Here is a 16,806-nt window from a genome sequence, read left to right as displayed (position 1 = left end):
TTTCCCTTATACCTCATCGGCTGCCTTTGTTCGGGAGACGCACTACGAGGTTCCTTCCACCGCCTGCTGCCATCTTCGCGGGATGTGCTGGGACCGTGGAGAGCCGGACGGGGCCGTTCCTGGACGACCACGTCGACGCGTTTGGCTGGAACATCAACCCATCTGCAATTCCCTGTGTGAGTGTGACGGGCCCGAGTCTGGGGGATAAGATAAGACTGACTAAGTGCTGCTCTGTGTCTCAGTGTCCCGATCATTTTACATACGTGTGGGAATAATTAAACCTTTGTTCTTCCTTTCCATTCGATCGTTCCTGTGATTTCCTCATTGGCTACGCGTGGTACGAATAGAACCGCTCGAATCGGGTTCCACTACCTAAAACTGCACGGACCACGTGGTACTCAATCCGCTCAGTGTACCCAAATCACACGTGGCTCGTGCGAGGCTTGCTTCCTCGCTTCCGTGGCGGTGCAGGGATTTAGGTACGAGCGAGACTTGGTCCCGAAACCCTACTTTGCGTTTTGCCCGGAAGAGGCGTTTCAAGTCTCGGTTCCGCCAAGCCCAGAAGGAACGAGGGGATTAATCCCCCCTTGTTAAGGGGAAGAAGGGCAGCGGAGAACCGTAACAATATATATATATATCAGGGTGGCCCAAAAATGAACTGAAAAAAAAAAATGTTTGAATTCCTATTCTCCACAAGGCTCTTTCTGTTCGATATCACAAAAGAAGCCGACATGCAAAAAATCCGGAAGATCGGCCAATATTTAAAGGTCGCAGCCTCAAAGTAAAGATCTCTAAATTCCGTAATTTCACTAATTTTACGTAAATTTTACGTAAACGTAAAGAGCCAAAAACAATACCAACTACGACTTGTCGCCAGCCACCAAAAAATATTTCCAGTTACGACAAAGTTGTCTTTGATAAAGAAAGAGTAACTGGTGTGACGTTGTTTGTTTATATGAAACGACTTTGTTCAGTCGTATCAACTGCTATTACATGCATGTTATAATATATATTTGTATAACATGTGTCCTGTGTGGTTGACTTTGTGTTTTTGAAATAAACATTGATATTGTATTTTTGTTTCAAATCCTTAAAATATAGGGACTGGTCGCGACCTCTAAATATTGTACGATCTGTCCAATTTTTGGCATGAGTTCTTTCATGTTGATATGGAACACGGACAGCCTTGTGGAGAAAGATATTTTCAACTTTCATTTTTTTGGGCCACCCTAATATATCTCTATATATAAAGGAGGAGTGTCTGTGTGTTTGTCTGGATGTCCGCTTATAACTCAAGAACTACACATCGGAGAAAAGTTTTAGACACAGATTCGGAATCAGCATAAAATTCCGGTGGTTATAGGCTACTTTTTATTTTAATATCAATGGTTTAAAAAACCGCACCAGCTGCAATTCCATGGTGTAGTTTGTGGCGGCGCTATTGCCCCTTTCCGATCCCATGATGCATTGCGGCTCCGATTCGCGATAAGGTCTGCGCTATCACCGACACTTTTCCACCTTTTCCATACCTTTTAATCAGATTTACCTTATCGTCCATCGTAACCACATTACGCTTGGAAACACTAGCATTATCCTTCTTCGGACCCATGGCTAACACAGACACAGTAAAGGAATACTGTACATCGCCTCTGTTTTGAATGAGAATCAGCGGTTGCGCGTACGTACAGTATACTGTACGTACATATTTATATATTTTTAATGTGCTTTTTATTGTATTTTAAATTGTTTTTTAGCTTCTTTTATTAGTAATTTATGTACTATTTTATTTATTTTAAATATATTTTTAAGGAAAACAAATGTTTTCACGTCCGTAGGAGTGACGTAAAGTCGCACATAATGACGTTCGCTGCCCGGTCATGAAAGAAATTATGACTCTCTTGACAAAGTGACATGAAGATCAGGCAGTAAACCTCCCAACTGAGTTTCTCAACAGTCGTCAGCCTCAATTCTAAAATCCTTAATTTTCAACGTAGGCCAAAAGGTCAACGTAGGCCAAAGGCCAACCACTTTTTTTTTTTTAGTTTCTAAAATCCTCAATTTTCATCCGATTCACTTGAAATTTGAATGGTATTTACATATCAGCAAACTGAATTCAACCAACAACTATTTTTGAGATCACCATAGGCCAAAAGAGCAACATAGGCCAAAAGTCAACAACAATTTCAAATTTCTAAAATCCTCAACTTTCATCTGATTGACTTGAAATGTGAAGAGGATTTGCATATCAGGTCACTGAAATTGAACCACCAATTCTTTTTGAGGTCAGCATAGGCCAAAAAGTAAACATAGGCCAAAGGTCAACAACTTAAGGTGAAGTTTTAAAAATCCTACATTTTCATCCAATTGACTTGAAATGTGGATAGGATTTGCATATCGGGTCACCTAATTCAACCACCAATTATTTTTGAGGTCTAAAGGTGAAAATATCAATATGGGCCAAATTTCTAAAATCGTCAATTTTCATCTAATTGACTTGAAATTTGAAGAGGATTTGCATATCAGATCACTGAATTAAACCACCAATTATTTTTGAGGTTAACATAGGCCAAAAGGTCAACAACTTATTTCAGGAATATTTCAAGACATATTTCTGGCGCAGGGGCAATCAATGAAGGTTGTAGGCCTGAACTTCACAGAACAAGTGTTTGCCCATGGCCAGCTGTACGTGGGCTGCTCGAGGGTTGGAAAACCAAGCAATCTTTATGTCTTGGCACCAAGTAAGAAAACCAGAAATGTTGTATACCCAGAGGTTTTGAGAAATTGAAAATTGAAAAAACGTCATTTCGGAAATGTACTGTGATATTGCTCTAAAATATACATGTTCTTTTCATCATATATTTGTATTATTCTTATTCAACCCGGGCGAAGCCGGGTACCTCAGCCAGTATACATATTGTTACAGATCTGGGACGACGGCTCTCCCGTTAGCAAGGGGGGTTAACCCCTTGTCCGTTATACTGGCCGTCGCCGATCCTGGGGGTCTGTGACGTCACTGGTGGTCAGCCACGACCAGGGTAATCGGGCCAGAGACCCCAAAAAAAGACCCCCCGAATACCTGCTTACCGTGACCTCCCAACCAGCGAGGAGACAGCCCCGCCCGAGTCGTGACGGTAATGGACACGCCGAGCGAAGCGAGTCACGACCCAGGCCGTTAACAATTACTAACCCGATTATAGCGGTTTTAATCGTGCCACGTAGACCAATGGAAAGAAAAGACTAAAGCAACTGGAGGAAGATGAAACCAAAGCTTGGAGAAAGAGCACACATTTATTATAACAACCACCAGAGGAAAAGAAAGATCAAAGCTGTACAAAGGTAGATGGATGTAAAAAGAACACAGGGCAGCCTTATCTATACAGTCTTACTTATACCCAGGCCAGATCAAAGACAGACTCACACGGGGATGATGACAGGAATGGCAGGAGAAGGTCCGTTCAGCTGGCAAAGGCGGCCGGTTCGGCTCGTTCAGCCGTCGAGGTTCCGTTCCGACCTCGCGTCGTGGTTTAAAGCGAACCCGACAACCGCTGGAACCAACGTGGTTGCGTCGACGCCACGACCCTCTCGCTCTCTCAGTAATGATGGGATTTCCTCTCAGGCAAGGCACGATCTCTCGCGTCAGGCAACCCTCTTGTTCTGTGCACTCATCACCTCTGCTGGTCTCAAGCCTTCTCTCTTCCCATCTCCTCATGCGCGATCCTCGAACGCATATATGAAGTGGGGTCGCGACACGCCCTCGGCCGTTTGGGTCCCGCCCACGTGCTCTGTTTGTAGCCTTATTTGGTAACGGAGCTGAACAGCTCCGCCCTTGTGGCGAGCCACGGCCACGCCTCTTCTCGGCGACCCCGCCTTCTTGTCCAATGCAGAGCACCAAGGCCAGGGAGAGGGCGCGCACCCCACGCCTGTTGAGCTGTTTGCAGAGAGATAGGGAGTTTGCTGGGGTATGGCGTTATTGAAGGGGAGCTAACCTTATTTGGTAATGCAACGTGGTGTCAATCTAGTGGATACAGAGCCTTAATTAAACATAGAATAGGAAATAATTAGCAAGATGATTCTAAGATTGGCTGCGTGTTGCGATGGCCTAGGGTGCGATATTTAATAATTAATAAAAGGGGATAATATTACAAAGGGCGATATTTACAAGTGAAGGGGGGGGGGGGGGGGGTTCCCAAATTGGTAACACTGCACCCTTCTCTTTCCTAGGGCCGTCTCTGGCCCGACAACTTTACTTTTAGTGTGGCACTTAGATGTAAAACCCTCTGATATTACACTGACCCTGAGTGCGACAGTTTTACCAGGGAATTAAATATGTCCCCCTGCCACGTTGCATTCTGTCTAACAGACTTACACCCACAAACTAACCGAATTGCGGAATTAATTTCAAACTACACATTTACGGTGGGGAGCTTATTTACAAGAGACTACACTATTTGGTATTTACAACACTAACCCAGGACCTGTTCTTTTGGGAAACAAAATGCAGATGTTGTTTTTGAAAAGGAGAGGAAAGGCATGCATTGCACTGCACCGATGCACCAACCCACGGGTGCTCTGAGGCACGCATTGATATGCAGCGCATCCTCAGAGCACCGATAAAAGCACCATAAGCACCAATAAAGCACCACACCCAAAATACAGCCATGCAGTTAGCACCATCCAGTGCACAGGTATTTCAAACAAAGTTCAAATGTCACTGGTGGTGTCAGCACGGCCGATGGTCTGCCGATGGCGATCTTCTGTCTTCTTACTTGGCTGGACTTCCTGGCGTGTGGCCTATTTAGGACTAAGGGGGGAATGCACAGAAAGGGCACAAAAAGTGTCCACCTTCTTTATTTATGGCCAACAGGGCCGACTACGGGGTGGTCCACCTGTTAGGCTTAGGTGCCCCCTCCCAAAGTCTGCAAGCCAGCATGCTGGCAGCAAAGATGCCAGGCCCCATCCCGGGGGTCCATAAGTGGGTGGTGCTGGGCCACAAAACCCGTGGTCAATACGTGGGTGGCCACACAGATCGTGTGGTCCATAGGTGTACCGGTCCAGGCAGCAGGCAGCGGAAGTGCGGGTACACAAATGCAGCCCCGGCACATCCTCCCCCCCCCCAGTGCCCAGAGCGCACGGTCCTCGGATGGGAGACAGGGAGACGGAAGACAGGTGAGTAATGGGTCAGGGCCCAAGGGTACACATCAAAACAAGGCAATGCAGAATGAGGGGCGCATGGGAGCGAGCTGAGAAAGGTTCGTCCCTACGTACGCCCCCCACATGTGACCTACACTGCCCCCCTTGCCCCTCCCCGTATTTACGAAAACCTACACATTACACTACACCTTACAAATCCGTCGCTATCTGTCTCGTCTTCCCCATATCTCCCCTATACCAAATTCGTCTTCACTCCCACTAATCCAAAATTTGCCATCACCCAATTCATCATCAGTCCCTCCTAAGGAGGAAGAGATGGAATAACAAAGCACAATGTCACACCCACGTCATGATGCGTCTCACATTCCAGACATTTGCACAACAAAAATAATAAAAACCAACAAACCACGGCATGGTGTGGAGCTTTGTCACCTCAGGTGAGTGGATGTAGATGGTGCGAGGAGATTCTTAATCCTAACTATCCTCTAAATGACTTTAACACACTTTACACTACCCGGGGTCTTTCCCTGCCAATCCATTGGCCAACTTACACTATGGGTTCTAAAAACCAATTCCCATTGACCAAACTGTGGTGCTTATCAATTTGGGGTCTCACTCCCCCGATTCATCTCCCGGTGCCCTTGCACAATTTCCGGGCTGAGTCGTGTAGCTCTCCCAGCAGGTCTACCCACCTGCACACCTCCACCACTGTAGTTGCCACCTGAGCTTACCTAGCTCCTCACCCTAACCTATCTAACTGGGGAAGGCCCCTCCTGGCTCTGTCACCCCTCGGTGCCCTCTGGCACTGGGCTACCCGGGTCCGTCCTCCGGATCCTCGGGCCCCATCCACAACAACTCTACCGGCTCCCAGAGCCCACCTGCGGCCTCACCTGGCCGACATCCTCACAGTGGTGGAGTGCCCAATCAACTACACATACTAACAGGCTACACGCCCAGCCATTTCCACGACACTAATGCACCCATCCAAACTCCATTCTTCCACACGCACCACAGATGCCAATATCCAACCACAATTTACCTATACCCTCTACCTAACTCTTAAACTACCCTCCCCGGGTATTCGTGACGGGGTCCATCCTCCTTTCCCCCATCCACACCTTCGCACCATCCACTCCACTCCACAGTTTCCACCATACTCACTCCACGACCATCCATTCCATACTCCATATATTCCACACTCCATGTATTTCACACAACCATTCTCCATTCACCTGTAGTTGCACACCTGTGCAATCACACCTGGTGCCACCTGCACCTTCCTTTCTTCCTGGACCATTCGGTCAACACAACACCAATACAATGCACAACCAAGTATTCCTCATACGCTGCTTCATACACTTCCATGCGCAATACAACTCACAATCACAATCAATTACTCATACCCTGCTCAATACACTTTCGATCCTCACACACACACGGCATCATCTCATCTAACTACTCCCCTCTGGAACTTGCGCTTCCCAGTCGCCCCTTTAAACTATTGCGCTCCCTCGTCATTATAATCCAACTACCCTCTCTATGTCCCCACTACCGGTTCAATGTCGCTACCTAACCTTAACGTTACCTATTGTCAATCTCTAAGTCCCTACACACGATATCCTAACCCTCCCGGGCTAGTTTTCACTGCCATAAACCCCATAAACCTATTGCTCCTTTGCCCCCGCTGTGAGGGATGGCAGAGTTGCCATCCCATCACATCGGGTATCTTCCACTATAAATTTTTCTCACCAAATTCCAACCAATCAAAAATTTTCTATCCCAAAATTTCGAATCCAAAAACACTATCACCATCATCACAGTCCGCTTTATCTGAGCCTCGGTGCGTCGTCACATCATTAAAACTCGGCTTCGCAAAGCCGAGCAATGAATTCGGGTGGTTTGGTCGCCTGCAGTTGGATCCGTCCGGCATTCACGACTCTGGGGAGGAGGCATGCTCGGGCCGAGGTTCCACGCATCATCGCGGCTCGGTACCTTGCGGTCCCGGGCCCGATGACCGAGGCTCGCCCAGTCGGAACCCCGTCCCCGCCACCAGGGGGCACCGTTCCGCTTCCTCCTACTCGCCCCTGAACCGGACCGGTCGCCTCGCCCGACAAGGCCCGGACTCGACCGTGCGAGGCCCAGCATCCAACAAATGGCGCCGCACACCGAGCGCCCGCGTCGGCTATCCGTCACCCTAAACGCTAACCCGTTCAATGTCGATGCTTCACTTGCATACGCGACCCGTTTCACACTCACAAAACCTGGCGTCTCGGCGCCTCCAGTGCATCCCACACACTCAGTCCATTCCACCAACGCACTCCCTGTTACACACCACACCTCTCGCGCACACTCGCCGTTCGCACCCTCCCTTAACACACCTCGCGCACCGTCTTGCGCACTCTCCCTCGGTACGTACTCCGTACCACTCACCATGGGCGTGCACTCTTGCATCCACCCACTAACGCGCTCAGATGGGCTCTCCCACACCCGCGCCACAACCAACTCAGGTGTGCTTCCTCGCACACGTTCCACCACCACTTTTCTCTCCGTGTCACACTCACCCTCGCACGTACACTCCGTATCGCTTTCACTCCCTGTGTCACTCTCCGTACACCCCGACGTGCATTCTCGCTCGCACTCGGTTTCACACTCGCGCTCCGATGTGCTCTCTCGCACTCGTGCCACCACCAACTCACTCTCCGTACACCCCGACGTGCATTCTCGCTCGCACTCGGTTTCACACTCGCGCTCCGATGTGCCCTCTCGCACTCGCGCCACCACCAACTCACTCTCCGTACACCCCGACGTGCATTCTCGCTCGCACTCGGTTTCACACTCGCGCTCCGATGTGCTCTCTCGCACTCGCGCCACCACCAACTCACTCTCCGGGTCACTCTCACCCTCGCACGTACACTCCGTCGTGCATTCCCGCTCACACTCGGTTTCACTCCCACACTTTATAACACACCTACTCGCCGACTCACACCTTTTCCTCACACGCGTGCCATTTTTACTCACACGGGACCCTTCACCAACGCCCGGGTGCCATATTGACCCCAATCGCGCGACAATTCTCTTCGCGCCAAACCCCCTCTTACAAAATCTCCCGGCACCACACACAGCCCGTCTCACCTTCGGGGTTCTTCTTCCTCCCTGCACCGACACCTGCAAATCTTTATAAGGATTAATGAGCACAGCATCGTGATGTGAGCACAGACTTTGCACAGTTTCCATTCCTTCCTCCAACTGCTGGGCTACCTCCGTCGTCTTTTCAATTTCAACTATACCCACCACTACTTTTTCTTTATTCGCCTCAACGACCGCTGGCTTTAATAAAATTTTCTCTCCTACCTCAGCGGTCGCCGGCTGCCCCATACCCCGGGTCGCGATCTCTATACCCGTCATTGTACCCGCGCTTTCCTCCGCTTCGCTCAACCAGTGCTCCTCGACCCGCTTTACCTCGTCATGCACCCTTGGGACCTTTTCACTCAACCTGCGGTTAACCTCCTTCTCAGCCTCCCTTACCTCGTATGCGGCTCTGTCCCTCGCCATTCCCTCAGTTATTTCTTCAATTTTATTACTCAATTTGTTTAGACCGTCATTCTCCCGTTTCATTTCCGCCATGATTTGGGCCATGAAGGCTTGCATGTCGCCCACCCCCATCTGCGCAGCGGGCGCGGCTACCGCGCGCTCGTGCGAGGCCCCATTTTGTGCGCCTCCAACCTCGTGCGCGGCGTCGCCATTTTGTGCACCTGCAACCCCCACTGTTAGTGTTACACCTTCTCCAACCTCCTCCCTGGGGTCCTGGGTCATTAACTCTACCTTATCTTCTAACCCCACCGGCATCCAGTTGCCCTGGTCCTCCATGGCACGACTCAAATTTGGGATATTCTATAATTTCGGGCGCTCTTAATTTTGACCCAATTTTTTTTTTTTGATGTGATAAAAAATTTGGTTCGGGCCTCAAATCCCACTCCTGGCACCATTTGTTACAGATCTGGGACGACGGCTCTCCCGTTAGCAAGGGGGGTTAACCCCTTGTCCGTTATACTGGCTGTCGCTGATCCTGGGGGTCTGTGACGTCACTGGTGGTCAGCCACGACCAGGGTAATCGGGCCAGAGACCCAAAAAAAAGACCCCCCGAATACCTGCTTACCGTGGCCTCCCAACCAGCGAGGAGACAGCCCCGCCCGAGTCACGACGGTAATGGACACGCCGAGCGAAGCGAGTCACGACCCAGGCCGTTAACAATTACTAACCCGATTATAGCGGTTTTAATCGTGCCACGTAGACCAATGGAAAGAAAAGACTAAAGCAACTGGAGGAAGACGAAACCAAAGCTTGGAGAAAGAGCACACATTTATTATAACAACCACCAGAGGAAAAGAAAGATCAAAGCTGTACAAAGGTAGATGGATGTAAAAAGAACACAGGGCAGCCTTATCCATACAGTCTTACTTATACCCAGGACAGAACAAAGACAGACTCACACGGGGATGATGACAGGAATGGCAGGAGAAGGTCCGTTCAGCTGGCAAAGGCGGCCGGTTCGGCTCGTTCAGCCGTCGAGGTTCCGTTCCGACCTCGCGTCGTGGTTTAAAGCGAACCCGACAACCGCTGGAACTAACGTGGTTGCGTCGACACCACGACCCTCTCGCTCTCTCAGTAATGATGGGATTTCCTCTCAGGCAAGGCACGATCTCTCGCGTCAGGCAACCCTCCTGTGCTGTGCACTCATCACCTCTGCTGGTCTCAAGCCTTCTCTCTTCCCATCTCCTCATGCGCGATCCTCGAACGCTTATATGAAGTGGGGTCGCGACACGCCCTCGGCCGTTTGGGTCCCGCCCACGTGCTCTGTTTGTAGCCTTATTTGGTAACGGAGCTGAACAGCTCCGCCCTTGTGGCGAGCCACGGCCACGCCTCTTCTCGGCGACCCCACCTTCTTGTCCAATGCAGAGCACCAAGGCCAGGGAGAGGGTGCGCACCCCACGCCTGTTGAGCTGTTTGCAGAGAGATAGGGAGTTTGCTGGGGTATGGCGTTATTGAAGGGGAGCTAACCTTATTTGGTAATGCAACGTGGTGTCAATCTAGTGGATACAGAGCCTTAATTAAACATAGAATAGGAAATAATTAGCAAGATGATTCTAAGATTGGCTGCGTGTTGCGATGGCCTAGGGTGCGATATTTAATAATTAATAAAAGGGGATAATATTACAAAGGGGGATATTTACAAGTGAAGGGGGGGGGGGGGGGGGGTTCCCAAATCGGTAACAATATATATATCTTACTTTCTGAGGTTTGGGACATGGAATGTAGGGACAATGACAGGGAGATGAGGAGAAGTGGTGGAAGTATTGGTCAGAAGAAGAGTGGACATATGTTGTGTGCAGGAGACGAGATGGAAGGGAAGTGGTGTGAGAATGGTGAAGGGTTGGCAGGGACAGAAATATAAGTTTGTGTGGCAAGGGTGCCCAGAAGGCGTGAATGGTGTTGGTGTCCTGTTTTCTGAGGAGTTTGAAGACGGTGTGGTGAGTGTGGCTCGAGTGAGTGAAAGGTTGATAATGGTGAAAATGATGATTGGAAAGCTCTTGGTGAACGTCATCTCGGGATATGCTCCGCAGGTTGGTCGGAGCGACGAAGAGAAGGACAAGTTCTGGTGTGCAATCGAGAAGCTGATGGAAAACGTGAAAGATGAGGAAGTTGTTGTGGTAGGAGGAGACTTAAATGGACATGTGGGAAGGAGTATGGACGGTTTTGAGGGAGTTCATGGGGGTTACGGATATGGTGTGAGAAATGGAGAAGGTGAAAGGATTTTGGAGTTTGCTGATGGAGCTGATTTGTTGATTTGTAATACTCAGTTCCAGAAAGAGGATAATAAGCTTGTTAGATACACATCAGGTGGGTCGACGACAACCGTTGACTACCTGCTGGTGTGTAGGCGAGACAGGGGGCACCTCCGGGACACAAAGGTGATCCCGGTGGAGGAGGCTGTTTCACAGCACCACTTGGTTGTCTGCGACATAAGGGTGAAAGGTGCGAGGAGAGCTCGGCGGGTGAATTACCAACCGAGAATGAAGGTGTGGAGGTTGAAAGAGGTGACGGTGAGGGAGGCATTAAAAGAGAGGCTGAGTATGGTAGAGGATGATGTGGTTGAGCTTGAAAGTGGTTTGATGTCAATGAAAGATATTCTGTTGGGAGCTGTTGGTGAGGTATGTGGATGGACAAAAGGACCACCGAGGCACTCGGAAACATGGTGGTGGGATGAAGAAGTTGGAAAGAAGATTGACAAGAAGAGGAAGAAGTTCAAGGAGTGGCAGAAGAAGGCGAAGGGTATGGGGGCAGAAAAGGCAGAGCATGAAAGTTATAAGGCAGCCAAGAAGGCTGCAAAGAAAGAGGTAGCAAAGGCGCAGGAGGCATGTAGGAAAATGTACGGAGAACGCTTGGATTTGGAAGAGGGTCAGAGAGTGGTATTCAGGATTGCAAAGCAGATAGCGAAAGAGAGGTGTGATGTGATGGGGGTGAGTTGCTTGAAGGATGAAGTGGGACAAATCGTTGTGGACCCAGATGGAATTAAAGGAAGGTGGAAGAGATATATGGAAATACTGTTGAATGCAGAGAATGAATGGGATGGCAACATCGAGAGTAACCCAGTTTTAGGACCGGCAGAGAAGATAACCGAGAAGGAAGTTGAGGAAGCGATATAAGCAATGAAGAGTAGAAAAGCGGGAGGGCCGACGGGAGTTGTGGGAGATATGTTGAAGGCAGCGGGAAATTGGGGTGTGAAGAGAATGACAGATCTGCAATCTGGTGGTGAAAGAAGGCCGCATTCCAGTGGATTGGGAACTGAGTACCCTCGTCCCTCTATGCAAGGGGAAAGGTGTCCCTCTGGACTGTAGCTCGTATCGAGCGATAAAGTTATTGGAGCATGGAATGAAGGTATTGGAAAGGGTGTTGGAGAGGAGGATAAGGAAGAAAGTGAAGATTGACGAAATGCAGTTTGGATTTATGCCAGGAAGAGGAACGACAGACGTGCTTTTTATTGAGGCAGTTGCAGGAGAAGTACATGGAGAAGAGGTAGAAGTTGTTTCTTGGGTTTGTTGATCTGGAGAAAGCATTCGATTGGGTTCCACGTGAAGTAGTGACATGGGCATTCAGGAAGTTAGGAGTGGAGGAATGGTTGATCAGAGTAGTGATGGCAATGTACAAAAGAGCACACACAGCTGTAAGGACGAAGGACGGGAACAGTAGTGAGTTTGAGGTGAAGGTGGGAGTGCATCAGGGGTCGGTACTAAGTCCACTTCTATTTGTAGCTGTGATGGAGGTGCTGGCTCGGAACATAAAGGAGGGTTTACCGTGGGAGTTGTTGTATGCAGATGATCTGGTGTTGATTGCAGAAAGTATGGATGGACTGAAGGAGAAGATGAACAAGTGGAAGGAATGTATGGAGACAAAAGGTCTGAAGGTGAATATCGGAAAAACGAAGGTGATGGCAAGTGGTAAAGCATGTGGTGAGGTGGAAAGAACTGGGAAGTGGCCGTGTGCTGTGTGCAGGAAGGGTGTCGGAGTGAATTCCATTCAATGTACAATGTGCGCTGAGTGGGTTCATCAAAAATGTAGTGGTTTGATAGGGTCATTAACCAGTGTGGCAGCTACATTCAAGTAGAAGGTGTGCACAGAGGGAACTGCAGATGGAGGAAATGTTGAGTTGGATCTTGGAGACGGCGTGAAGCTGGAAGGTGTGAAAACATTTTGTTACCTCGGAGACATGCTGAATGGAGAAGGTGGATCAGACTCGGCAACAGTTGCTAGAGTGAGATGTGCATGGAAGAAGTTTCGGGAACTGAGTGGCATGCTGATGAGGAGGGGAGTGTCGTTGAAGCTGAAGGGAAAAGTGTATGCTGCATGTGTGAGAAGTGTTATGATTTATGGGAGCTAGACATGGGTAATGAACGTAGAGCAGCAACGAAGGCTGGAAAGGGTGGAAATGTGAATGGTTCAGTGGATGTGTGGAGTATCGTTGAGAGAGAGGAAGACAAATGATGAATTGCGAAAGATGATGGGAATAGAGCCTGTGATGGATGCTGTGAAGAGAAACATTTTGAGATGGTTTGGTCATGTGTTTGATGAAGGATGAAAGTGACTGGTTGAGAAGAGTGATGGAAATGAATGTCAAAGGAAGTAGAGGACGGGGAAGACCGAGAAAGACTTGGCTGAAGATGGTTGAAGAAGAAATGCGGGCAAGGGGGTTAACAAGGGGAGATGCAGTTAATAGGGCAAAATGGAGAAGATTGTCATGGGGACCGCAAGGCTCACCCCCGCTCTTGCAGGGAAAATGGCCTTAAAATGCCTGTTGTTGTGTGTTGTTGTTACTTTCAACAGCGTCGAGAGCAGCAAAGGGAGTCTGAGGGACAGCGTCGCGATTGGTTACAGCAGGAACGGCAGCGCACTGTACAGCGACTGCATCAATATCGCCAGGTTTGTGTGATTCCCTCCATTCCATTCATGCCTCATGGTCTCTGCACTGGTAGGCTCTGGTTAATCTGTAGATTATTGTTTCCCTTGCCACAGGAGAGGACATTGCATTTGAGTCCATTTGTCTGTCTCTGTTTGTTTGTTAGTTTGTCCATACAGAATAAATATCATTTTTTCTGCAACTGTTGGTCCGATTGACAGGAAATTTTCACCGCAGGTGCACTTCCACCTGCATAATTTTTATTGATAATTATGATGTCATAGGTCACGTGGTACAGGCTCCATCTTGGAAAAACCAAAAACTTTGCCACCTCTATATCTCTGAAAGTGCTGCACAGAAAAAAAATTGAGACATGGCTCATTGTAAAGAACTCTCCATGGGGAATAACATATTGTCGCGTGATTACCTTGTGTGGTGAACACCGTAGGGTAGCACGGATGACCAAACGAGCTGTTACTCCGAGGCGTTCAGTTCAAATGGCGGATAATACGCATGGGGGGAGCAAGAGGGAGAGAGGAAACCGGAGCCTTACCTGAACGGCTTCCACCCAACGTCTTCACCTGTAATAAATAAACTCACACGAAACGGATTTAAAATGTACAAAAATAAATACCGGCTTTATTAGGAAATTGCCGGTACAAAATAAAACACGGCAACACTAAAATGTATATATGGAGCGCTCCCACACACAGAATCAAATGCGGACAATGGGAAATAGAACGGTAAAAGCAAAACATGTTATTTAATTGCACTTAGCTCGACTCGACCTGTGCGTCTCGTCAGAACTCGTCCAGGCCTTCGCGGTAAAATGCGCTTGCTCTTTGGCAGGAACCGCCCGTTCGTTGGCGGGAACCGCCCGTTCGTTGGCGGGAACCGCTCGTTCGTTGGCGGGAACCGTTCGTTCGTTGGCGGGAACCGTTCGTTCGTTGGCGGGGACCGTTCGTTCATTGGCGGGGACAGTTCGTTCATTGGCGGGGACCGTTCGTTCGTTGGCGGGAACTGCTCGTTCGTTGGCGGGAACCGCTCGTTCGCACTGCAGCGTGCCAGTGGCGCTCGTCCACCTGTCGCTCTTGCTTGGCCAGCCCGGCTCTTCCTCCTCACGACCAACAGCAAGATATCGGCGCACGGCCGCCCGCGATGACATCCAAAATCAGAGAAGAACCAGAAGGGCGTTGATGCGGAGAGAGATAAAAATGCGATCGTTCACCAACAAAGTTCAGAATGAGCAGGCGCAAGAGGGAATCGGGCAGAGCGAGGAGCCAAGGAGAAGAGAACAGAGAATGCCTGCTAGCGCTTCAAGCCAAGAAGAAGAGCTAAGAACGAAGAGAGAAAATGTGCGCTAGCACGTTCCTTCACCACCCAGGCTCTGACGTCATCTGGGGTGCTTTGCCAATCAGCGAGTCGCTCCCTACTAGTCCTTTCCTGCTCCTATCAGCAAGTCCTATTTTACCCCGGCCTTGTGCCAATCAAAACCCCCACCAATCACTGCTCTTCTGGGCGTGGCCCTCGGCCCGCCCGTCCTGTGCGCTTCCATAGTCGGGGTTGTCAGCGGTAGGGATTGATGCATGACTTCCGGTTAGCTTTTTAAACTAGGGTGTTTAAATGCGTGATTTCTGCTTGTCTATGGTGTGGTGCCAAAAGGGACATAGGAAATAAATTACAGAGGTTACGACATACAAGGGATAAATTATCCATAATCCCTGAGCTAATTAACATATCCCACTCCTCATAAAGGGGACAAAGATGCACCTTACACGACATCCGGGCTAAACAAATTACCGACTTATTACATGGGGGTTCTCCTTCTTCACAACAATCGGAGCATGCTATTCTATACACTCTACCTGGTTCTAAGGTAACCCTACCCCCTACAAACGTAACAGTACATTTCACCAGAGGACCTGGGTTTGATTCCTGGTCTGGGTGTGTCATTTTCCCACATATGTTACATATATATATATATATATATATATATATATATATATATATTTAATATTATGGACGTGTGTGTGTGTGTGTGTGTGTGTGTGTGTGTGTGTGTGTGTGTGTGTGTGTGTGTGTGTGTGTGTGTGTGTGTGTGTGTGTGTGTGTGTGTGTGTGTGTGTGTATGTATATATATATATATATATATATATAATATACACACACACAGCATATAAAAATATAATATAAAAGTATGGAAGGACAACACAAATAATAACAATGACAGCTCTAATCCGCAAACACGTGATGTTGCATTTTTGAAGGTTGCAAACCTAGCGACCTTCAAAAAAAACAAAAAACCTTGTCTTGTATTTGGGCCAAAATGGTATTTTATTGTCATTTGCAAGCCATAGCAAACACTTTAAAGGGAGCAGTTGAATCAGCACATTATTGACAATCACCCCTCAGTGTTACCCCAACTTTGATCTCTTGACTTCGTCATTCCCTTATTTGAATGTTTATCTTCTTTTTTTGGGGGTCTTTTCCAACAGAAGCATCCAAATGAAGTAATCTCTCGACCACAAAGACTCAAAAACCTTTCCAAGATGAAACATGAAGATCATGTCACTTCTTCCTTGGTGAAGGTTGGAAGGTCCCCAGGTCGAACCACCAGAACTGGGAGTGTGAGATGCAACAGGAAATCTCAGGAAATTCCAGTACAGATCTTCTGTAAGCGTGGTGTGGGTGCTGGGACTGATAAAACCAGCTCTGCCTGTCCTGCTTCTCTTCAACTCCCTCAATCATTTGAACAGCATTCTCAACAACCACCAAAGCCCCCAACACTGCCACCAACTACATTAGCACCCCCTTCAGCTCCACCACCACCTCCACCACTGCCGACTGAAAATGAAAGTAGCAAAGCTAGAGACTCTACCCACAGGCTTGATGAAAAGAGCAAGGCCTTCCCCTCCCATCACTCACCACCTGCCTCTTTTGATCCTAACGAGCTTCTACGTGCCAGAGAACGATTGCGGAAGGCTGAGACTGATTCTGGAGTACTCACTACGGAGAGAAAAGGTAAAATGACATGTTGTTTTGTCTGAATTGTGACTCGAAGAATAAACAGCATGTTTGCATTAAGTAGATTGCAAAATTGTGCTTGTGCTGTTTAAGGTTAAACATTGTACAGTCGTGTTATACTTGGCCATCACATGGAGATTATTTGTTTGACTTTTTTTTTTTTTTTTTTTTTTTTGTAT

General features: G+C 48.4%; 1 protein-coding gene across 1 annotated transcript in view; it reads left to right on the top strand.

The window, feature by feature from the left end:
- The window catches only part of LOC137438778 (junction-mediating and -regulatory protein), an 84,152-nt gene that overhangs the window by 55,737 nt on the left and 11,609 nt on the right, over window positions 1-16,806 (top strand). The window contains exons 9-10 of the mRNA XM_068134125.2: window positions 13,531-13,626; window positions 16,099-16,624. Of these exons, the coding sequence (XP_067990226.1) occupies window positions 13,531-13,626; window positions 16,099-16,624 (622 nt within the window). The remainder of the gene's footprint in view (window positions 1-13,530; window positions 13,627-16,098; window positions 16,625-16,806) is intronic.

This window comes from Myxine glutinosa, chromosome 13 (genome assembly GCF_964187855.1).
Source record: "Myxine glutinosa chromosome 13, kmMyxGlut1.1, whole genome shotgun sequence".
In the NCBI taxonomy this organism is placed as follows: Eukaryota; Metazoa; Chordata; class Myxini; order Myxiniformes; family Myxinidae; genus Myxine; species Myxine glutinosa.
Note: the sequence above shows the minus strand (reverse complement) of the source record. Positions and strands in the feature narration are given on the sequence as shown.